This window comes from Cydia strobilella, chromosome 3 (assembly GCF_947568885.1).
Source record: "Cydia strobilella chromosome 3, ilCydStro3.1, whole genome shotgun sequence".
Classification (NCBI taxonomy): Eukaryota; Metazoa; Arthropoda; class Insecta; order Lepidoptera; family Tortricidae; genus Cydia; species Cydia strobilella.
Window position 1 is genome coordinate 11,889,983 of NC_086043.1, and position 24,915 is coordinate 11,914,897.

Consider the following 24,915-nt stretch of genomic DNA (forward strand, 5'->3'; position numbering starts at 1 on the left):
GTTCCTAATCTCTCCGGTGTCGCTAGTTAGGCTCTGGAACATGTGTATAACATGAACCATATAAGGCAACAAATAACCCGACCAAATTACGTAGGTTGTTTTTAGTAGTATTTCGGTGTATGGTGGCGCCGCCTAATTACTGTTTTTTGATGGACACTTTTCGTACATAGAGATTTGGCTCCTTTATATAGTCTCCATGGACCAGGGGTAAGAGAAAGACATATTCATGTATTGACAGTTTCATGTATGGCAGCATAATCCTTTTTAGGGTTCCGTACCCAAAGGGTAAAAACGGGACCCTATTACTAAGACTCCGCTGTCCGTCTGTCTGTCACCAGGCTGTATCTCACGAACCGTGACCTAGACAGTTGAAAATTTCACAGATGATGTATTTATGTTGCCGCTACAACAACAAATACTAAAAAGTACGGAACCCTCGGTGGGCGAGTCCGACTCGCACTTGGCCGGTTTTTTCTCTTTCACTCTTATAAATTTCGGTATTTCGCCATCGTCTCCATTTCATTCGGCATTTTTTCATAGTCGGGTTATGCCATCATAGCAAACCCGACCATGAAAAAATGCCCAGTCGGTGATGAAAATAAAGCATGGCACTATTTTCTCTTTCCTCTTATAGGAATCGCAATAAGACTATCTTTCTCTATCAAAGAGTGTCAGGCCCTTGAACCTAATTTAGTTTTTTTAAATTTAGTTTTTTGAAAGTCTGTACAACGACTGGACCGCGACCTTGGTACCGTCAAAATATCTCTTTCTCGCTCTCGGCGTACGGCCCCCGCCTTAAGCGCCTAACACATTACCGCACCGCACCGGTCATTGTGCGATGCACCTATAAGTAAGAGCGAGAAAGTGATATTGCTTTCTCGCTCTTACTTACCCATAAGTAAGTCACACAATGACCTTGGTGCGGTGCGGTAATGTGTTAGCCGCTTTATAGCCGTATTTAATAGACTATCGTAAAAGCCGTTAGAGACTACTACACCTCACCGCGGCCTTGGTGCGGCGCACGTATCGATAGTGTGCAAGGTTGTCACTGTACATACGTTAAGGACGCAGCTATAAGTGAGAGCGAGTAAGAGATTTTGACCGCACCAATACGGCTTTTCGAGATATTCTCTTTCTCGCTCTCACTTATGGGTGTGGCGCACCAAGATCGCGGTGCGGTGCGGTAGTCTGTTACGACTTTTACATACGATCGCACATACGCCGCACCGCACCAAGGGCGCGGACCGATGCGGAAAATGGGGTTGGCCGGTCGACATAATTAGCAGAGGGCGCCAGCATAGCTTGCCCTGTCAATCCCTACAATTGAGACAAATTTTTGTTTTTTTAATTCCCTGGATGCCAGCCCTTTAAGCCAAATCTCATAGAAAAAGGGGCAAGCTATGATGGCGCTATCTCTGCAAACCTTTGACAGTTGCCAACCCCATTGGCTGACCGTTTACCTTAAAGATCCGACATCATTTAACATCCTCATAAGAACAAACCTCGCCGTACGTGCTTTTTGAAGTAAATATAGATGCTTTTCCCCACCGTTTTGTATGGTTTGGTGGGCTGGTGGGCTACAAATTCTGTCCCTCACGGGCACACGCGGTAAGCCACTTCTATATGATCCTACCTCTATGTGCCAAAGCAACAATAAAATTAACATGTGTCATCTTGATGAGTACGATGTGGATGACACATGTCTGACATGTTATCAAACACAATAATAAAATTTTATGGTGTTTTAATATAATTTTTAGTGTGGTGTATGCATGTTACAGTCTCAAAACAAATATTTAAATGGATTGGATACCTTATGTACATTGGATATAGGTTTGAGTTCAATTCAATCTCAAGTCAGAACAAAGGTCACGTGGTACATTTTTTCAAATTAACTTTTTAGTACTTTTTCGGCAAAAAAACAAAAAACTAAGAGCTTATTGCAAATCTGTAGCATGAGACGAATCAAATGACATATAATTTATTAAAATCGGACCATAACTGTAGATCTGATGGGATGAACAAAAATCGGCCTCGCGTAATATATATATAGATAATAGCGCCCACTTGACAACGATCATATATACCTGGTCAGGCTTTTACCTACTATGACAACCAACCTTAATATATAGTGGCAATTTGGTTTACAAGTCGAAAAAATGTTCAGGCAAAAAAGTTAGTATTGTTTATTAAGAAAATTTTGATGCAACAACTTGCAGTTATCATAATAAAAAAATAAATAATAATGAGGCTCACCTTTAAATTGAAGATAGACTTTATTCTATATGTATATAAGGACAGCTAACGTAACTTACTAAGAACATAGGTACTAATAAAAACAAGATTTAATCCGACATTGTCTATTAATTATAAGTTACTGGTCTTCGTTACCAAAATGTAATAAAAAGAAAACAATAGATATTTTTAAAATTTTGTATTTATATTACACATATCTACATTTTACTTCTATTACATAAATACAAAATTTTAAATGTGATCAACGAAAAGCTGCTAACCAGTTAAACCAGTACATACTTGCAAAACGGTACGCAGTAGGTGTTATTTATTATATCATACAAGTAATTACAGTATCAATACCATAGGTTAATAAATGCAAATTTCAAGTGCAATAAAACTCTGAAGTAAATTTTATCTTGTTCAATAACATTCAATTTTGTATTTAAAAAAACGAATTCTTCATAACTTTAAAAAAATTTAAAACCCACCACTTGATACCTCAAAGTAACAGTAAAAATAAATAATTATGCAGCTTTAGTTCATGTTCACTTTCATAGACTTGTTTTAGTAGTTTTACCACAGAGATGAAACACTTTAAAATAAACAAAAAACCAGATTTACTAATATTAAACACTAAATTATATTGTCTTTCCAAACTATTTCCATTTATCAAACAATGGAATTACTTGTTGGTTCTTAAAGATGGTACTTTCACAGATGTGTCACTCTGGGTAGTCCACTCCTTTGTCAGCGGCTCTCGTTTGGTGTTTAGTGTCTCTTCTGGAATCTTGTACAAGTATATATTCAATACATAGCATATAAAGTGTTACTATTTATTTGTAACAGTTTATGCTGCAGTATTTATTGGTCCTTGCAATGCATTGGGAGTCGGAGAGTTAGATTCAACTTTCAGCCGGCCCTGCTCCTTTACAATTGGATCTGTAATTGAAAAATAATCATGAAACTCAGGTGTTCAAAATCATATCATTTATTAGCTACTGTTACCTAAATATGGGATTCATGTAAAATGTTGCCAAGACGAAACCATAAGGCTCACACTTTCAAAAAGTTATCAGATCTCTTGTAGAGCCAAGCTTCTAAATCTACAAGACCTAACTTCACAAACGGCTAAGCCACATATTTTGACTAAGGTGTAGAGTTTGTGAAGTTAGGGCTTGTAGAGTTAGAAGCTTGGCTCTTTTGAATGTGCGAGCCTTATGGTTTCGTCTTGGCAACATATTACATGAAAATGTTTTTGGTGCGATTTCACTTATTTTTGTATGTTGATGACAATTTTCCATCTCCTAATTTAAAGGGTTAGGGTATTACTTATTATTAATATTAAAAATGTACTATTAAACATTCTGAAATACGTATCTGGGGGCATCTTTTATACAATCTGCTTTTTACTGATTCCCCATACAAATTACAACCCCCTCTTTCCCCTAACGCCCTTTTCCACTCCCTTTTCACCCTTACAGGATGATTTTGGGGTTGAAAACTATTCTATATTCTTCCCCATAACAAAAACTATCCACATACCAAATTTCAACTAAATCGGTTCAGCGGTTATTAATTTCCCATACAAAATTCCACCCCCTTTCACCCCCTTAGGAGCTAAAAAATTCAAATTTTTGAATTTAAGACTACATACCAAATTTCAGCATCCTAGGATTTCAGGAAGAACCCTTTTTGGTTTTGATGATCATCAGTGAGTGACGAAATCGGGGTTTTAAATCTAAAGTATAAGAGCTATGCAATTGATTTTTTTTTATGCTTAATAAGTCTACTATTGACATATCCGGAGAATTTTGTTTATCTGGTATAATCCGAACCCAAGTTATGAGGGTTCAAAAAAACGACGAAGCGCTTTGAGAAAAGGTAGGTAGTGCCCTTGCGCTCCCAGATTAAGGGAGCTAAGATTTTAAGCCCCTTTCTTTATTAAGACAACTATTTAAAATGTAGTTTCAGTATTAATGGAAAATATAAAAAAATACTACTGATTAAATATAAAGGCATATTGTAATTGTTTTTACTTTCCCAATTGAGACAAATAGGTTCCATCTCATCCTCCCTTCTCATAATAAATCAGTAAGATTATGGAATGAGTAAGATAATAAAAGCACATCAGTAACTGTCAAATAGTGTCAAGAATTGAAATTACTATTCAATATTAGCCCTTCATTTATACCTACAATACTTATTTATTATCTAAATATAAATGCGTGTGTGACTGACTGATTCATCAACGCAGAGCCGAAACTACAAAAGCTAGAAAGTTGAAATTTGCACACTTGGTTAAGCGATTTTGAAAAATTCAACTCCTAAGGGGGTTAAAAAGGGGTTGAACGTTTGTATGGCGTTCAAGTTTTATTTTAAGCTAGGAAGTTGAAACTTTATAAAAAGGTAATATTAAAATTGAACAAAAGTAATAGGGAATAGGGTTGGCAACTGTCAAAGGTTTGCAGAGATGGCGCCATCATCATCATCATCAGAGAAGGGCTGGCATCCAGGGCATTTGGCAAACCCCTCCTCCCCTGGTGTGACGTCACATTTTTTAAATGAAATCGGCAACTCGAATTAAGTATTATTAATATTTTATCAAAATATTTTTGACAAGAGAAATATTAGTAATTTTATAACCCAAAACAGATTAGGAAAGAAAATTAAATGATTAAAAACGATTATCGTTAACTTGTTAATTAACTGTACAGCAAATAAAATAATTTAAATAAGAAAGTGACGTCACAAAGTTTGGGACTCCCCCTCCGCCCCTAAACTGGATGTTTGATGTAATTAATGGAAGGCCCCTTTAATATATGACATTCGTGATATGTAATTAATATTTCTTCTAAATTATTAAGTCATTCTACGTCTTCTATCTGTAAAAATCCACATGATGTCAGAAGTAGCGGAGATGTTACATGAAATTAAAGTATCATTTATTCGGTAACATTACTGTTAGAAATGTTTCTTGTCAATTATGTAATTTTCAAAAGTTGAAATGTCACAGTTAAGGTAATATATGAGATGTCTCATCACTAGTGCTACCTAAATGCCACGAGCCGCCGATGTCTAATGATGAAGAACATTTAATAACTTATGTTGTTGTTGTTGTATGTCCTAGGGCACCCCGGAGGTGCATAGGGCCTCCACAAGATCCCGCCACGCCTTCCTGTTCTCTGCAACCTTCTTGGCCTCGCTCCAGCTCAGTAATAACTTATAATATTTATGATATACTTACAGAAGTATGGGTGATCCATTGCCTCTCGCGCAGTGTAGCGTTCATAATGATCATAACGCAGAAGACGATCAAGGAAGTCTAAAGCTTCAGGAGAAACCAGGTGCTGGTTTTCAGAGTGGACAAATCGTTCCCACCGCTTACGGGAATGCCTATAAATACAAAAATAATAATTTAAACATAGGTTAAATATAGCTCTTACACAATAATTTATGTTTAACTATTGTTTTGCCTTTTGGCATACAAATACTTAAATCAAGAAGAGATGGAGCATGCATTAATTGTACTAATTATGATGTCAAACAAAAATAATATGTTAAATGTCAAACAATAACAATACAAACATATATTAGCAGTTGCAGTCCACAATTTTTATTAAATTTTATATGCAAATAATACTACATTAAAATATACATACCTGCCAAGTATATCATTAAACCGTGGATCCAGTTCTATATGATATTTGTCCAAATATTCAAATAGCTCTTCTGTGCCCAGCACTTTTGCAATCCGAACAAGCTGATCGTAGTTATCATGACCATGAAAGAATGGTTCCTTGCGGAAGATCATGGATGCCAACATGCAGCCCAGTGACCACATATCCAATGAGTAGTCATACATTTGATAATCCACCAAGAGCTCAGGGCCCTGAAATTGTGATCATACAAAAATTTACATGACAGAAACAAGATATATAATATAGGTTTCTTTCAAGCTTTCTCTTAGGTACTTTCCATCAGATGTGATCTACCAGAGTAAGCAAAAAATAAGATTGTGTGTATTTGTGGTTACAATAGCTCTCCAATATCTGAGAAATTTATAGCTCTCCAGTAAAAATACATTGAAAATGGTGTGATAAAATTGGTTTAATAACTGTTTGTTGATCCCAGCACAAATGACTCACCTTGAAGTATCTAGACGCCACACGAACATTGTACTCTTGCCCCGGGTGGTAGAACTCGGCTAAACCCCAGTCAATAAGACGCAACTTTCTGTTGTCATGGTCAATCATCACATTGTGAGGTTTAACATCTCTGTGCATGATGCCCATACTGTGGCAGTAATCTAATGCCTTCAGAAGTTCATACAAATAATATCTGAAAGTGAAAACATACAAGTAAGTGCACTGTTCACAAGTATTTTAATGCAAAAGGGCATTATTTTATAATTTTAGACAATTTCATACCTTATATCATAATCTGACAATGTTTGATACAACTGTTTAAAATCAGTGTTGTTCACATGTTCAAAAATAAGTGCCGGAGTTCGAGACACAGGATCTTTGACAACCGCTTGTAAAGTTATAATATTTGTGCCTCCTCTTAAATTTTCTAATATTTTAATTTCCCTTTTTATCTTCTTCTTTTTTACAGGCTAAAAATTAAAATGAAAAATAACAATGGATTAACACAATAATGGTGATTAATAAGGTGATCTGCAGACATTTATTTGATGTTTATTTTAAACAATCAAAGATAAAGACTTGATATATGCAACCATGCAAAATAAAACATAGAATAAAACTTGCCTTTAATATTTTTACTACACACTTCTCGTCATTTGTGATATTTATTGCCTCGAATACTTCACTGTACTTTCCGCGGCCGAGTTTGCGAACCAGCTGGTAGTCGTCCTGATTGCCCCAATCAACTACGTAGCTCTCATAATCCCAGTACTCTCTCGGCTTCTGTGAGTTGACATCGGCGTATACCCGCGCTCTACTAGGTACTGCCATCGTACTATACCTCTGCCAACCTAAGGTTTTGTCGACGATAGTCTTTCCGGAAATTGCATATGTCTTGAGTAATGATACTGCAAACAGAAATATTTACCACGTCACTCTAACATATTAACACAATATCACTTTAACGTTCAAGTTGAGATGCTGATTCGATTTGTCACATAGATTATGAGCCACGGAGTATTGTGATGTATAACCTAAAAACGACATCCAGCTCGATACGATTATGAGCTGGAACCACTAATATGTCGCAGTAACAATTTGTTTCCACAATCTACAATTAACGTCCATTTCACAGATATAAACTAATTGTTAAATTAGGTTAGTCATGAAATATTTGAAAGTGTCTGTGGAGAGAAAAAACGCACGCCATTACTCGTCAAATGTTCGAATGGTTTAGTAAAGTACATGTTCATACCTAAAACATTACTGTAGCCAAACCTATCTTAAACGACAACAAGTAACAGAAGACATGAAATCTTTTAAAACTAACAATTAACGTACAGTCAAAGCTACAAAATACACTTTTATCACAATTGAACCGGCTCAAATCTAGTAAAATTCAAGATGGACGCCCATCTACCTATGCTATAACCTCCCGCCACTCAGCACCATTTTGTGACTAACTCGTTAAGATTAGATTGGAGTCGATTCAAACGGCTAGAATCGGAACGCGCATCATCGATTTGTGAAATAAAACGATTATGTAATAATCTACAAAAAATTGGCTAGTTAAGACCAATTTTTATATCAACAAATAGGCACTTTTATTGCATATTATTCACAATTATGCAAAAATCCACTTAACAATCCATAATTTCTTTTAGCCAGAAGTTAACAAAATCTATCGATGAATAACATGCAAACTTTAAAACATTGAATATTATTTTACAAAATACATAAACTATTCCGTAGGAATTTAACATTTTACATAGAGTACCTAACAGTAGTTTAACAATCGGTTCATGTGTACGTTTTAGTTTATAATTGGATAAAAGAGTAATTAGAAACCTACAATATTGTAAGATAAATAGGATATTAAGAAGTTATGTTAAAGCCTTATTACACCTATTGTTACATTTTTCTCCCACTATTGCATGCATGTCTTTGGCCAAACGAATCAAAACATATCAAAGTATCGATTGCTGCTAGACGATTATCGATAAAAATCGATGCTTTATACGCCCGTTCAAAATAAAAAATCGTATAATTTGTTGAACGCAAGCGCCAAATACGTTCAAAAGTAATATTGTAGCCACTAAAGTCACGAAACTAGTACCTATACTATGTAAAGATTGGTAAAGATGCAAAGCAGACAGTACATATACTTTTTTTGCTAATCAAAATTGAACCGTCATTTAAGCGGGACCAGATAGAACGAGCCGCCTCGCAAGAAAATTGCCGTGCGAAGCAGCTCGGTCTGTCGGTGTGTGCCTTGGCCGCATTGCCGTAAGCACTATTATGTAATCTGTGGCATTGCCTCGGGCGAGGCACATCCAAAGAATATAATACTCACTAGCACATCTCCTCTCCACCACCACCGACCGAGCTGCTTCGCGTGGCAAAAACGCGGGTCGTTCTGTGTGGACCCGCCTTATCACAAAGAAAATTATAGGAGCCGAGAAAAGCAGTCCGAAAGAGATCATAAAATCCAAGGACTGCGTCTACTCGCTTGGTACTATATATACTCCGGCAGACCTACTTTGTCAGTAGAAAAAGACGCGAAATTTAAATTTTCTATGGGAGGTCAATTCTTCGCGCTTTTTCCGCTGACGCAAATGGCTTGCCAAACTATAGGTAGGTATATTTATCCGGTGCCTATCTAGTCAGTCCAGTGGTGGGCAAAGTACGGCCCGCGGCCCAGCTCCGGCCCGCGGAAGGATCTTATCCGGCCCGCCGAAGGTCCTTCGAAGTAATTAGTATATGGGCCGTGGAATAATAAAAATGCATTTTTCCTGCATTTCTGGCCCTTCTCGGAAATTTGTTAAACTTTTTAGCCCCCCACGAGGAAAGTTTGCCCACCACTGATTTAGTCGCATAATAATTGATTGTCCTAATGTAAATAATGTTACATGTTACGCATAGTTTCGCATATTTTTTTTGTGCTGAAAAGTATTTTCGAAAATATTTTGCATAGATTGTGTAGAATATGTTATAACACTTTAAAGCGCGTTTTGTAAGTACACATAATTAATGTCATTAACGGGTCCAAAGATATATTATACTACTCTTTGGTCCAAAGTATAACGGGTCTAACGCGATTAAATTTCATTATTTTACCTTTTTTCCGACGTTTCAGCTACAGCTTGGCAAAAAAGAGTAGAAATGGAACTAAATTTTTTATCATGGCAACATTTACTGTTTTCATACAAAAGAGACAGAAAGAGACGTCAAAGTGACTCAATAGTTGCCATATGCAAGACGTTTTACATAGACTGTGGCGCTCCTATTATTTTCTACTCTTTTTTGCCAAGCTGTAGGTTGCACCTCAGAATAATGACTAAAGCATAGAAGTCGGGCAAAAATGCTTCGCAAATATGTATACCCGTACTTTACTTCCTTACGAATTAGATGATGTGCCGAAAAGAGATGCATATATGCTTGTTATTTCTCATTTACGTACGGTGTCATAAGTTTGAAAATTTGCTAGGGATGTAACTGTGTCGACTTTTTATATCGATAAATTATGCATAAGTTTATGTGCCGTGTAAAATAATAATCACGAAATTGGCAAATTGATAATAGTCTGGCTAATGAAAGTTGAACCTGAAAAAACGCGGCAATTTCAAGAAATCTGTAGCAGGCGGCTCGTTGAAATGAAATGAAATGAAATGCGTGGAATACAAGGATTGCATAACTTTTACACTTTTTATAATTTTCATATTCTAAAAATCGTTAAAAAGTATAAAAATTATGCAATCCTTGGAATCAAAGAGCCGCCTGATATGAGGATTAATGCATGTACCTAATATAGCTTTTATCTCATTTGCAGTCTACCACTCAGAACCGTCTAACTATACCTCTCGTTTTTTTATCATTAGAAAGAAGGCGAGCGATCTTAACGTGTCGTTTTATCGAAAAACACTTGGAAAATAAGTCACAACAAATATAATATACGATCATTTACATACTTTTGCTTTCATAAGTAAAATATTGTTATATTTATAAAAAAACTTGTCAATAAAAAGACACGTGGAAATGGTTTACCGTTTTTTCTAATGCTAAAAGACTAAGAATAGTTTCTAGTCATGTACAGTCAGCTGCAGAGAAAAGGCACCCCCCTGCATACAAAGTTCTGTAAATTAGTATGGACGTGGGGTACCTTTTCTCTGCAGCTGACTGTACCAAATAGGAAATAATAAAAAAAAACGTTCGTGTAATATTTTTTTATTATTTAATAATAGGGAATATTACGCGAAACTCGGCGTAGGTGGCGCCATTATCACAATCTGAGGGTCTATCGCGAAACAAGAAAATGGAACTTTCGTTATCTAACATCTCTGTCACTCTTGTGTATTCGAGCGATAAAGAGGCAGCTAGATAACGAAATTTCGGATTCGAGTTTTCCGGTAGGTCCCCTGAAAACTTGTCAAAAACCTGTTAAAGGTACAGTATGAATAAGTTACTCTACGGTGCACTAAAAAAGCTAGTGCTGCACTCTGGTGGCAGAACATTGCAGTAATATCCCCTATTCCTCGTCCTTTGGAAATCTGAAATAAAAAGTTGAGTTTTGTGACCAACAATATTAATAAAAGGAACATTCATCAATGATCATTAATGTCTTTTTTATTAGGGTTCCGTACCCAAGAAGTAAAAACGGGACCCTATTACTAATACTTCGCTGTCCGTCTGTCTGTCACCAGGCTGTATCTCATGAACCGTGATAGCTAGACAGTTGAAATTTTCACAGATGATGTATTTCTGTTGCCGCTATAACAACAAATACTAAAAAGTACGGTCCCCTTGGTGCGCGCGTCCGACCCGCACTTGACCGGTTTTTAGTATTAAACTATAGTCTGGCAAACACAATCTGTCAGTAAGTAAGAACAAAGAAAACTATAGGTACAGTCGAAGGCAAAAATATCGATCCAGACAAATGGCTTAAAAATATGTGAACACGATTTTATTGTCTGAGCGTACACATATTTTTGAGACTTTGGGAATGTATATATATTTATGCCCTTGACTGTACTCATCAATTAAAATGAGACAGTCCTGGGCCAAACTATAAGAAAGCTGTAAATGTCGATAGGTTATTGATCTGAGGTCGATACATCACTATGCCAAAAATATAACCTTTCATACTTAGCAGAAAAGTTCGAAAATTTATGCAAAAATCTATATAGACTTGAATGCAAGTAATAATTACATAAACAATATATCGATTTCTATGTTTAGGGTCAGGTCCTATAAATTAATTTCTTCAAAATTGAACAAAACTCACCGATTAAAGGTTATCGGTTCGTGCGTATTTTCTTTTCTTCCTGTATGCGATTTACAGCCCTCGATCACACAAGACATTATCACAAAGGGAACTTCAAACCATTACAAATAAAAACTCAACACGTTTTCCAACAATCTTTCAGGAATAGCAAAAATATAATTAAAATAAACCAAGATGACCGCTGAAACATCCCGAAATATTTCAACTAAAATAATACGACTATGTCAAGTTGTTACAGTTGACACTTACCTGTGAAATAACGAACTTATATTTTATTTGGCTGGATTATATTATAGAACCACATAGGACCATTTGACATTTCCCTCAGTACATCTTATGACAATACTGAAAAAAACGAAAGAACTTGCGGATTGTTGTCTCACTCACTCATAGAAAAAAAGTAATAACGTGTTGTGAATACGATATCTTTTACCAAGCTTTTATTTTTGCCCGGCTTCTTTGCTTTAGTCATTATTCTGAGGGTTGCACTAGCTGTGGTCACGGAAGACTGACGTCCCAGCAAAATGTCAATGAGGGCTATCGTTTTTTTGCTCACCAGTTGGCGCCTCTGTTGATGGTGGGCCAAAAGACTAAAGAACATCTTCTTCTTCTTCTTTTAAAATTATGGCTTCAGCCCAGTGGGACTATTTCGCCAGTATCAAGGTATTGAGAGGTTTACAAACGACAAAAATTGTACGGTTGTACAAGACAGTGTACGGTGATTTGTTAGCTCTTGTAAATCAATAGCTAGTCTTTACAAGAAGCACGTGGACTACCGGCCGTTGACTCCAAGATGGTGGTTAAACGCGCTTCAAAATTAATTCTCCATTCACTGCACACTACCACATTAGTTTACTGTATAATAAGCTATCGATAATACACTTTAAACAATATTAATAAGCAAAAAACAAAGTAATTAATCACGATGCTAACTATCAAGATGGCGCTCGAACCGGAAGTCCGACTAAAGAACAGCTCTCAGTCATTGAAGTGACAAATGACATTTCGAACTATGGAAAACATGGAGACTATATAAAGGAGCCAAATCTCTATGTATGAAAAGTGTCCATCAAAAAACAGTAATTAGGCGGCGCCACAATACACCGAAATACTACCCAAAAACAACCTACGTAATTTGGTCGGGTTATTTGTTGGTTTATGTTATACTCATGTCCCAGAGCCTAACTAGCGCCACCGGAGAGATTAGGAACTATTATTTAAAGCTGAAAGCCGTCACTTTTGCAACAATTCTGCCATAAGAGATTGGCATCCTTTCTATACCATCCATATATGGAAAAGACCACCATCTACACTAGCGCCCCTAGCGGCGAATTCATACGCGTTAGCCCTCATTGTCAATTGAGATATTGGCAAATATCACTAAACTACCCGGGATTAGTTTATATATAAATGTTCGGGGTAGACAACTAAAATTTATCTACCCATTTCTGTTTAATGTTTATACTTAAAAGTATTTAAAATAATGCTTAGGATCACTTGACTGGAAACGCAAATCGGAGCGCGTGACGTCACGGTGTGAGAAACACGCACAGACAAGTTGTCAAACCGCCATCTGGCACTGACAGCAGTTTGTTTATCACGTCGTTACGTCATCCAGATCACGTGACAGCTTGGAGCGTTTTTGCGCGAAATTTTAACAATAAACTAAAGTCGATTTCTTATTAAAAATTTGGTCTCGTCTTCTGGGACATAAAACAGAATAGGTACTGTTTCTCTTGTTCTGTTCACTCTAACTGCAATCACAAATGAACAATCACTTGATGACTGGCCAGTGGAATAGAAATTTGAAACGCCCACTGCATTTCTGACAACTCATTCGAACGTCCTCCTCGACCATCGCCCCACAAATAGTCTGTGCGGAAAGAGAAGAGTTGTAGAATGTATCTTCTCCTTCCGCACAGACTACAACAATATGATTCACATAACTTGTCCCAACTCCCGAGCAGTGCACCCAAATGCGGATAAGGCAAGGTATACAAACACCAGATTCTGCTTAGATACTGCCTTTACGAGTAGACAAGTTAGGTTCTAAATCATCATCTAGCCGACTAAAATACCTGAGGCACTACCCTGAAAAAATAAAATCAAATTTTCTTTATCTGCCTCTCTATCGCTCGAATATGCAAGAGCGATAGAGAGAAATTTCAAATAAAATTAGCTTGAAAATATCATGCTTTGCTTATGCCCTCAGAAATATTAAAAAAACCACAGGGTTAAAAACGGCTCTTAGTGCTTATCATGCATTTACCCAGACATGGCTCCAATACGGGATCAATTTGTGGGGTAATAGCACAAATAGTGCAGATTTATTCATATTACAAAAAAGGTGTATTAGAATATTAAGTAATATAAAAAACCAAGAAAGCTGCCGACCGTACTTTAAAAAATTTAATATTTTAACTCTACCATCCCTCTATATATTAGAAACATGTAAATTTGTAAGAAAACATCCTGACCTATATTTAAAAGCTAAAGATCGTCATAATACTTGTACCTTAAATTTAAGACACCAAAATAAAATAGCCCTTCCCGCCAGTAACTTACAAATAAGTAATAAGAGCCCCTATAATATGTCAATAAGAATTTTCAATAGTCTCCCAAAGGAAATAGCGGGAGAGCAAAAATATGATAAATTTGTTAACTGCTTGAAAAATTATTTAACGAGTAATTGTTTTTATTCTATACAAGAATATTTTGATTGTAATAAATACCATAAATAGACATATAAGTAATACATAGCTTAGATAGGTATAACTTTTGTGTAATGTTATCTCTGTGTTTAATTTACATATGTATTAGTTTAGAGTAGATAGATAAAATTGCAATACCCTTACAGGGTGTCATGTTGTGATACATTATCGATTAAGAACATCTGTAATTTTACCAATGTGAAAGCAATAAATATATATATTATATATATTATATATTATTCGTTTTTCGCGGCAGGCCCTCTGATCTAACAAATAATCTCGTCCTATTCCCTTTAAACTCGTTACCCAAGTTATCCGAACGGGCGTCGGCCGGATACTGTGTAGACCATCTGTCCAAAGCCTCGGACGCAAATGGCATGTGGATGTTACTTCCATCAACGGATACCTACTTAACGCGCGAACAGCAAAACCCGCTGATTCATGCGCTGAAGCCAAAAATGCGACCAAGTCGACATCTTGAATCCAACGCATGGAAGACCACGAAACCACTAAATCCTCGTTCAATCCTTGTTTGTCCAGAGATTGGTACCATATCTACCTTCTTATTTTGCGGAAAAATTAAGTGTAACGATTCGCTCGTCAGAATGTAAGTACTGTGTTCCTGATGATGACAAGGGTTACCAGAGCGCCCGGGGATTCACTGGGGTTTTTTTTTAACAATTTAAGGTCAAAAAACTGGTTTTCTGGCCATAAAATTAAATCTTTAGACAAATTTTTAGAGACGTCAAAGACGAATTCAAATATGTAGATTTAAATAAAAACTTTTATAAAAAAAAGATAAACCGAATACAAAAAGGATGAAATAAAATATTATCCTTTTAAGGGTTCCGTGTTTAAGTATATATGCGTTACCAACTGATATGTTTGAAGTCGGTGCCAAGCCAAATTTTAAACCATATATTCATAGTGATTTTGGTGCAATTCGATAAAGATGCGGCTATATAAGTATGTACGTTGGATTACCTAACGCAGCGTACTACGTAGGCGAACAACACGCGAATGCGAAGCGGCGCGGCACGGCGCCTTAATTAATCCTTTGATACCTATATGTAAGACGCAGCGTTACACGACGACAATAAACGAACTTTCTGTACACCTCAGAACAGAACACACGGTTGAACCTTCTTGGCGCAGTTCGTACCATGCTTGTCGGCACGTTATCTAATACGTTTTGTCGTCGTATTTTTTTAAAGAGCATTTCTTACTAATTCTTGAACAGTCATAAAGGTCGAACACGGCAAAAGTGGGGCACACAAAAATTAATATTAAATAATATTTACAATAAATAAATACATGAAGTTTACTGCATTTAATGACAAATTTAACGGACTTTAAAATAACAGTTCTTATTTTAAATATTATTTACACAGTAACCCATACTCCTAACTTTTCTACGCACACGGCTCATAAGACTTTGCACCATCTCATTAGGACACCGTTTAGTCGCCCAGGTCCATATTTTTTCAAGCTCAGGGACCGATTTTACTTGACCGCCTTTCTTTTTTAAGATTCCTTTCATAATACTCCAGTACTCTTCAACGGGCCGGAGTTCTGGACTATTTGGCGGGTTGCATGTTTTAGGTACTACCACGATGCCGTTTGCTTTGTACCATTCCATCACTGGTTTTGCGTAATGGCAACTGGCTAAATCTGGCCAAAACAGCGGCGGTGAGTCGTGCTTTCTTATGAAAGGCAGCAAACGTTTCTGCAAACACTCTTTTTGATAAATATCGCCGTTTATGGTCCCGGTGGTAATGAACGAGCGACTTTTTTTTCCGCAGCTGCATATTGCCTGCCAGAGAAGGAATTTTTTGGGGAATTTAGACCGTTTTTTTAATTTACATTCTTCAGGAGCATCTGTTCGACTTGTGCTAGTATAGAACTCTTGCCCAGGAATTTGTTTAAAGTCCGCTTTTATGTATGTTTCATCGTCCATGACTACACACTTAAATTTCGTAATAAAATTTTCATAGAGATTTCGTGACCGTTTTTTAGCAGACAAGTTCTGTTTTGAGTCTCGATCTGGTGCGGCCTGGGCTTTAAAACTTCTAAGCCCTGCCCTACGTTTTACTTTTTGAACGTAGGACTGAGACATTTTAACTTTCTTGGCAACATCACGAGATGAGATTTTTGGATTTGAGGCAAAATTCCTTAAAACACTCTCTTCCTTTTTTTTATTCTTGATTCCCTGTAACCCACCACTTCCTGGCTTGCGATCTATTGTGAGGCGTTCACGAAACTGTTTTAATACGCGACAAACCGTAGATTGAGGAAATTTCAGTCTTTTCGCGATGTCTCTGTAGCTGAGCATTGAATTTTCTACATATTCGTGCAAAATACGTTCACGTTGCTTATGTTGTTTGGTCGACATTTTGGCAACGAATAAATAAAATTTAAAAAAAACATTGACATATTGTAGGCCAGTTCCTTGTGATCAAATAGTTGCTTAAAAAGTTTATATACCTTTTTTTTTTTTTTTTACAATAGTCAATCTTACATGCCCCACTTTTGCCGTGTTCGACCTTTAGCACGCAAGTGTGGGATTGGGACTGAGTTATTTTCTGTCGCTTATCCAGAGGACTACATTTCAAAATATAAAACAATTCAAGGAACCTTCATGCAAAATTTCAGCTAAAGCGGTTCATTTGTTTAGCCATGAAAAGGTAACAAAGAGGCAGACATAACTGCTTTCACGTTTATAATATTTGTACAGTTGTAATGGGATTCGTAGACATAAAGCTGATTATTTTTGACTGGTATTGTTACTACTTGGAGTACTTGGCTTGGCACCGACTTCCAACATATCAGTTGGTAACGCATATACTTAAACACGGAACCCTAAAAAGGATAATATTTTATTTCATCCTTTTTGAAGTCGGTTTATCTTTTTTTTATAAGTTTTTTTTTCCATTTTTAGTTTTAAGAAATTGTTAAGAGCGTGACGCATGAATGAAAAACATAATCATGTTTAACTGTAAATTCGTAAACTTTATTAAATAATCAGAATTTTCCTCGAGTCCGTCTGGGAAATCATTCCTGTCACTAAATCCATTCTCCGCCCCGCCACTGACCCAATCCCTCAAAGCCCCCGATCACTCAACCTCACAGCACATCAACCCCTGATCACTGAACCCCTCGACCCTAAACCACCAACCCTTCAACCGCCATTCCCCGACCCCTAACCCCAGACCCCTTAACTCCTAACCCTAACCCCCAATCCCTTAACTCCCAACCCCTCAGTCCCCGACCCATCAACTCACCACCCCTCAACCCCCAACCTCAAACCCCCCAAACACTAATACCCTCTACCTTCACCTCTCAGTCTCTTTGGTTGTTTCCAACACTACCTACATCAAAAATCATAATACACATACGAGGGAAGTTATCAGTAGCCTTACCACGAGTTTGACATTGATATATTCGCTATCGTGTGCGTAACTTATTGTTTATGCATCTCGCTCGTACTGGCAATGGCATATTAGTGTACAAAGTTAGTTACGAAGAATATTTAGTGTCAAACTCGTGGTTAGGCTACAGTTGCACTACATCAAATTGGTGGTTTTGGGGAGGAAATGCTTGAGTTACTTTAAAAAACACCAAAATTACCATACACGTGCCTTTAAAAATTGAGGAGTTCCCTCAATTCCTCACGGATTCCATCATCAGATCAAAACCAAAAATATTACGAAAACACCTTGGAGAGGTAACTTCTTTCCAACAGAAAAAGAATAACTCAAATCGGATCATGGGTTGGGAGTAATCGCTGAAATCATTATCATCAAAACAATCATCATCATCAGCTCCTCTTCATCTAATTGGTGGTTTTTGAGAAAAAATGCTCAAGTTGCTTAAGAAAACGACCAAATCTCCATACATGTGCCTTTAAAAATTGAGGAGTTCCCTCAATTCCTCATGGACCCCATCATCAGAACAGCATCAGATTAATGTGGGAACACCTTGGAGGTAGTTCCTTTCAAACAAAAAAATAATTTTTCAAGTCGGACCACGGGTCTCGGAGTAATCGCTGAACATCCTATATTAAAAAAAATCATCATCACTATCTTCAAAACAATCATCATCATAAGGTCCACTTCATCAAATTGGTCGTTTGAAAAGAGAGAGAGAGAGAGAGAGAGGGAGAAAATGCTCATGTTGCTTATGAAAACACCCAAATCACCATACATGTGCCTTTAAAAATTGAGGCGTTCCCTCAATTCCTCAGGGATCCCATCATCAGATCAGAACCAGATTAATATGGGACCAACTTGGAAGTAGCTCCTTTCGAACAAAAAAAGAATTACTCAAATCGGACCATGGGTCTCGGAATAATCGGTGAACATACATAAAAAAAAAATAGCCACAACCGAATACAGAACCTCCTCCTTCTATGAAATAGAAGTCGGTTAAAAAAAAAGTGTTTTTTTTTAGACAATGTTTAAAAAAAATCATAAATAAATAAGTATTCATTTCTTTCCAAATCCGATAGACAAAAATAGAGAAAAAAGATTGAAGAGCCTTTTGTCTTTAATTCTATATGTAGTGTAAAAAGTAGGAGATACGATTCAAAACTTGTCAAAAATCGATGAAAACCTCGGGTAGCCCCTTAAATGAGGTTCTGTAACAAGATAGATAGATAAATGAATCTTCTCATTATTACATGGCTCTAATGGCCGACATTACTATTATCAAAGATAGATATAACTCCGTAATAGATGGATACAGTCTAAGGAAAAAACGTGCCTCTAAAATCACGAAAATTTGATACTCGATCAGATGGCGCCACTAGTTTTGGCCTACTCTCGTATAGAGGGCGTTGACTGTTTCGTTTGTTATTTATAATTTTAACGCATACCAGTGAAAGAATATGGGTCAAAATCATAAAAATAATTAATACAAATAAAAAAATCATTTATCCATATTTAAATACATATTATCGTATTTTTATAAATCTTCATTTTTAGTTTTAAAGTGTATCGATAGATGGCAGTGAATTTTCTGTGGTTACAAAATTTACTATAACAGTACCGCTCTATCTTATTATATCCCTCTTTGCCATTATAAAACATAATTTTAAATTTGAAAAGACGTTATAAACATTACACGCCGCCAGTAACATGGCCGCGCCTAAGGTCATGCTCCCTAACCGTCCTTCAGTATATAATTTTCCGGTAGTTAAGTAGGTAGTAGGTACTATTCGACATAACAACTATGCCCGCAACTGCACTATTTTCAAAGTAGGTAAGTATAATCATTTTAAAAAGTAGGAAAAAAATATAGTAGATACTTTGTCTTCCTAACTCAAGAATCCTAATTAGTCCTAACAAAGTTGCGGAGTCAAAAATTGTGTTCCAGGCATTTCCCTCTATAAGTACCTTCTTATTGCTTGGCCTATTTAGGTACCTACATAACTAATTTTTAAACGTATTTGTCTGTTAAGTTTTAAATTGCTGCTGCTTATTGCTTTTAAAATATCTATAACTTATGTTAGTGTACTTAAAGGGAGGCTCTATATCTAAAAATCACTTTAGGTCATAATATTTTATTTACATTTTACTCGTGTGCAACATAACATATATTTGTTTCGCTATATTTATTTATTTCGGTGATTACTTCATTGCATAGGTGTTTCATAAAATTCAACAAAATATAGGTACATGATATATATAGATACTCACCCAGCAGAACTTCAGCGAGCCAAATATTAAATATTGTCATAAAAAGCCCCATATTCACTTAAGAATCGACACCAATCACAAAGTTAAGTTAGTAATACATACGACGGAATAAACGAGCCCGAATCAAAATACATCAGGTACTATTAACATACGCTCGTTTTCCTCTCGCATAAAGTTTACCTACGACATTTTGCAAGCGAATCGTGAACAAACTCGTTGCGAAACAGTCGTAAAACTTCGCACACAATATCAACAATCGAACAGTAGTAAGCCGGAGCTCTACGGAGTCTGAACGACGAGCAGAGAGGTGTCAGCGGGCGCGGGCGCGTGCGCGAGAGTGAGCGCGGCGTCGCCTGTCGTGGGCGTCGTGGCCGACACGGCGAAGGCCGAGCCCACGACGTAGGCGCCGGGCGCCGCGCACAGCGCGCGCAGCCGCACGCGCCGCGCCTCCCAGCGCTCCAGCCGCAGCGACATGCCCAGCTCCCCCGGCCCTGCTCCGCTCAGCGCGCCGCACCAGCCCAGGGCCCGCCCGCCCTCCCTGCATCAAAATACACATAATCTTTGATGACAACAGGCCACACACACATATGCACGTTTTATCCGATCTAGACACCTTCGTTTACTTAGAATTAGTTTAATGCACTTTATTTCACATCTTTACCCGTCTCATTTTTACCATCATATTCTAATAAATTTCATATCAATCGGATTAGCTTTTCAATCGTAAAAAGGTAAAGAACTAATAATATGGGCAGTCTTTGTTCTTTACATCGTCATCCTCCATCGTCCATCGTTTACCTATGATAAAAGCCTTACCTACCTCTGTCCATATCCATACTTCCATACTAATATTATAATAGGAAGTCTGTCTGTCTGTTACCTCTTCACGCTTAAACAGCTGAACCGATTTAGATAGATTATGATTTGGAGATAGTTTGAGTCCTGGGGAAGGACGTAGTATAGGTGTTACCCCGAAACTCAACCTTAAAGGGGGTGAAAAGGGGTGGTAGAAATTTGTATGGGTGGTGGGGTGACCAAATAAAACCGAATTAGATAAAATTTGATATGAAGATAGTCTTAGGCCGCTTCCCTTGGCGGCGCGGTATCGGTGCAGTACGCAGTATTTCTTCCTGATTGGCGCGCTCGCGACTCCGCGCCAATCGGGAAGAAATACTGCGTACTGCACCGATACCGCGCCGCCAAGTGAGGAAGCGGCCTTAGTTGTTGGGAAGGGTGTAGAATAGTTCTTATTCCCGAAGTCATCCTCCTTTCCTCTCTAATTACTTATTCCACTCCACGCAAAGTCGCGGCCAAATGCTAGTAAAGAATAGAATAAAAACATCAAACAAATTTACATAATAAGTAATAAGCAAATAGCTAATTATTTTCTCACAACATAGCTACATTACCTACGAACTTATAGAACTAATTCATTGAAGATTTGACTAACAGCTATCAGTGACGCAATCGTAAACCTTGGTTGGGTATGCGTGTAATGATTATGAAATCAATCGTATGACCTCGACCGAGGATTCAAATGCTAATTTCAACAGACCAAGGTCAACAAGTTAAGCTAGGGTTTTCAAATAAAGCTGTTTGCGGAAGCTGTTAGCGGCCACCGCGTTCGCACTTCGCACGCGTTACGCGTATCAGTGACCTTGCAATAGGCTTGATGACAAATTTTCTTTAATGGTATCAATTAGAGATGGGCCGAATATTCGGTAATTATTCGGTATTCGGCATATTCGACATATTTTTCAATGTTCGTATTCGGCCGAATAGTTCGGTTCGCACTGCCGAATATTTACCGAATAAACAATTTTTTTAAGGGCGTCCGCTAGCTGCCGCGGGTGCACTTCGCGATTAGACCACGAAGACCGAAGTTCGCAAATTGCGGGCATCTTTTCCTTTTACTCCAATAATGGCCAAGGAGAAAGATGCCCGCAATTTGCGAACTTCACTGTTCACGGGAGGCCCTCAGGTATGAGACGGTTCCGTTTCTTTTCATAAAATTTCTTGGTCGGTCGGAAGGGGAAGAATCAAAAACACGTGATGAGTGTGCAGTGCACTTGTGCAGACCGCGGACCTGTCGTATACTTTTTTTCAGTTTTTTTAGGCAGTTTTAGCACAACAGTTCGTTATGAGCTGAACCGAATGTTCGGCCGAATATATTTATTCGGCAAAGTCCATATTCGGCCCATTTCTAGTATCAATCGATCAGGTTTGTTTTTAGGATCAAATGTCTATATGGGACCCATTTTGCATTAAAGCAATACAAAAGTCAGAAATGATAGTCAAAATCCGACAGTCGTACTTCAATCGCGAAATGCTCCTAACAAAACGACGTCAAGGTCACTGAGAGACCAACGGCTCGTTTTTTTCAAGTTTCTTTCGAAAAAAACAATTTATTTTTCAATATACTTAATAAGGAATTTAAACAGGTAGTAAGATTGCTTTTTCAATATACTTAATAAGGAATTTAAACAGGTAGGTTAAGATTGCTTTTTCAATATACTTAATAAGGAATTTAAACAGGGAGGGTTAACCCTTAAATGCATAGTGATGTATGTATGTACACAACAAAAAACATATAATTTTATGCATAATTAGGTAAACTCTATTTGGTCCTGTATAATTATTTTGATCGTAAATTAATACACTTTCCTTCGTTTTATTGAAATTTGCGCAGTATTTAAGTTTAAAAAAAATACATTTCTTTTAACACGAAATGGCGGAAAATTGGGAAAATTTAATGATTTTTAATATGTAATTTAGGCGGTTTTTTCGGGGTTTGTAATTATTTATATTTAAAATCTTTATTATAGGTATATTACAAATAGTATAAATTTCTAATGGTAGTAAGATTTTTTATATCTTTTACCAATAATTGTATAAATTTACATAAATTATTATTTACCCTATGTAAATTCTAATACTGGTTAAGCAGTGAAAATCGATGTTTTAATTTATATTTTTATTTTTCCTAGAATCAGTAAACAATTATGTAAGACATATATTAATTTCAGGCAAAAAGAAAAAAATCATGCATTTAAGGGTTAAGGTTGCATACCTATCTAATGTGTTTGTTTATGGCATTGACACTGTCATCACTCATCAGTGGCATTGTGTGTGACGTATTTAATTTTCTTGAATAGAACTGGAAAAAAATCGAAAAAAACTAAATTTTGTAAAATTCCCGAAAAATACATTTGATTTTTTCCGGAATTTTCATCCCTAGTTGCCATACAATCTTGTTTTGGATAAAATGTAAGGAATCGAATAGTACCCTTACTTTTTCTTTTTTGTAAGTTAAAAAAAAAAACTAAAATTTTGACTCAGGTCCTGTACTTTTGTATTATTTTAATATCCACATTATTGTGATAAATTGCTCATTTGCTATCTATCTTACTAGATTTTGCTATTACAATTCAACATGTGTCATCATCCCTATTTAAACACAGCTCCTTATATAAATATGTTAAAAAAAAATGTGCGTGTTAGGTTGGTATTCCATCTGTCACGCTGTATTTGCGTCTCACATTTTGCCAAATGTAATGAGAGAGTGAGACGCAATGACATTGGACAATGAAATTGGACAGGTGGCAGGTGTAATACCACCCTAACTCATGTGCAGAGCTTGTGCTGAGCTAAAACGTATAGGGCCCTCCACACTCATGCGCGAATTCGCGCCTAGTTCCCCGTTTTTTGTCGGTTTATCGGCCCGCGTCAAAGGAGGCGCGAAGCGCGAACTGGCAAGACTCCACATTATACACTATTTTGGCTCATATGTGGCAAGATAAATATTAATTATATTATATAAAGCGGCTATATTTTATTGTTTTACAACAAAACAAAATGGAAAAATGGCTACAGCACGTATGATGACGAAGATAAATCACACTTAAACTCGATCAGCTGATGCTTTTCCGCCATCTTGGCGCGAACCAAACTGCGAAATCGCCGTGAAGTTTGCGAGTGTGGAGTCATCGTTAACGTCGCGATATGTTCTCTCCGCGAAGTCGCGCCGCGATTCACGCACATAGTCTGGAGGGGGCTTATCCGCATCCGTCTATCAAGGAACACCAACTAAGGGTGATATTACACCTGGACAATTTCTTGATCCAATGTGTATTTGTGTCTTACATTTTGCTTAATGAGAGAGTGAGACGCAATAAAATTGGACAGGTGTAATACCATCCTTACACACGTTATTCATCTAAATCAGTTTAAATAAGGTGAAATTATAACTATTATAGGTATATGTATTACCTTCACTGTACCTAGTATGTTATCATTATCACAGTCATTCGGTTAAGTTTATAAGTCATAAAAAAACAATCCACTATCATTGAATCAATATGGAAACAAGGAAAATAAAAAAAAATACCCGACAGTGTAATGAATCATTTAAGAGAGAATTTAATAATATTATAGATTATAAATATAGTCTGTCAAACAACTTTGTCAGTAGAAAAAGGCGTGAAATTCAAATTTTCTATGGGACGTTAACCCTTCGCGCCTACATTTTTTAAATTGGCCGTTTTTTTCTACTGACGGAAATGGCTTGATAGACCATAGTCATTTAAAATGAAACATAAACCTGAAACCTAAATGTGATATTGATTAGTAAGAGGTACAACTTTCGAGGTTTTCGTATCCGAGATATTGACGATTTTGAAAAAGTGGTCGAAAATGGCGTGGTTTCTGTCAAAAAATAATTAGCAAACATAAACATGTCTGTAATATAATAAACCGGTTAAAAATGTTTATTTAAGTACATATACATATATTTTACCCGCTCCAAAGTTTAGTATTTAGGCTACAACTTTAGAATTCTAAAGTAT

At 36.8% G+C, this 24,915-nt stretch overlaps 3 protein-coding genes across 5 annotated transcripts in view; 1 reads left to right on the forward strand and 2 right to left on the reverse strand.

Annotated features, from left to right (window-relative positions):
• LOC134755913 (cytoplasmic tRNA 2-thiolation protein 2-A) overlaps window positions 1-24,915 on the forward strand; it is a 177,092-nt gene that overhangs the window by 27,298 nt on the left and 124,879 nt on the right. The window lies entirely within an intron of this gene.
• Window positions 2,163-7,839, reverse strand: LOC134755866 (casein kinase II subunit alpha). Of its 3 annotated transcripts, none has more exons than XM_063692505.1 (7): window positions 7,804-7,839; window positions 7,008-7,291; window positions 6,666-6,853; window positions 6,384-6,576; window positions 5,898-6,127; window positions 5,483-5,631; window positions 2,163-3,177 (listed from the first exon to the last, which is right to left on the reverse strand). In XM_063692505.1, exons 2-7 carry the CDS (start codon window positions 7,212-7,214, stop codon window positions 3,086-3,088), a joined length of 1,059 nt encoding a protein of 352 aa, XP_063548575.1. In that variant the 5' UTR covers window positions 7,215-7,291; window positions 7,804-7,839; the 3' UTR covers window positions 2,163-3,085. The 3 variants fall into 3 exon arrangements, with proteins under 3 accessions (XP_063548575.1, XP_063548574.1, XP_063548573.1); XM_063692504.1 differs by lacking the exon at window positions 7,804-7,839 and adding an exon at window positions 7,639-7,797; XM_063692503.1 differs by lacking the exon at window positions 7,804-7,839 and adding an exon at window positions 7,418-7,587.
• The window catches only part of LOC134755927 (trafficking protein particle complex subunit 8), a 35,851-nt gene continuing 30,917 nt past the window's right edge, over window positions 19,982-24,915 (reverse strand). Inside the window, exon 19 of the mRNA XM_063692614.1 lies at window positions 19,982-20,609. Coding sequence (XP_063548684.1) covers window positions 20,351-20,609 — 259 coding nt within the window. The 3' untranslated portion in view covers window positions 19,982-20,350. The remainder of the gene's footprint in view (window positions 20,610-24,915) is intronic.

What these genes read in the sequence shown, in the direction of transcription:
- LOC134755866 (XM_063692503.1), bottom strand. An exon ending in TGGCGTCTAGATACTTCAAG is followed by an intron (nt 6,128 to 6,383) that starts GTGAGTCATTTG and finishes TCACAATTTCAG; the next exon opens with GGCCCTGAGCTCTTGGTGGA. An exon ending in TTTAATGATATACTTGGCAG is followed by an intron (nt 5,632 to 5,897) that starts GTATGTATATTT and finishes TTGTATTTATAG; the next exon opens with GCATTCCCGTAAGCGGTGGG.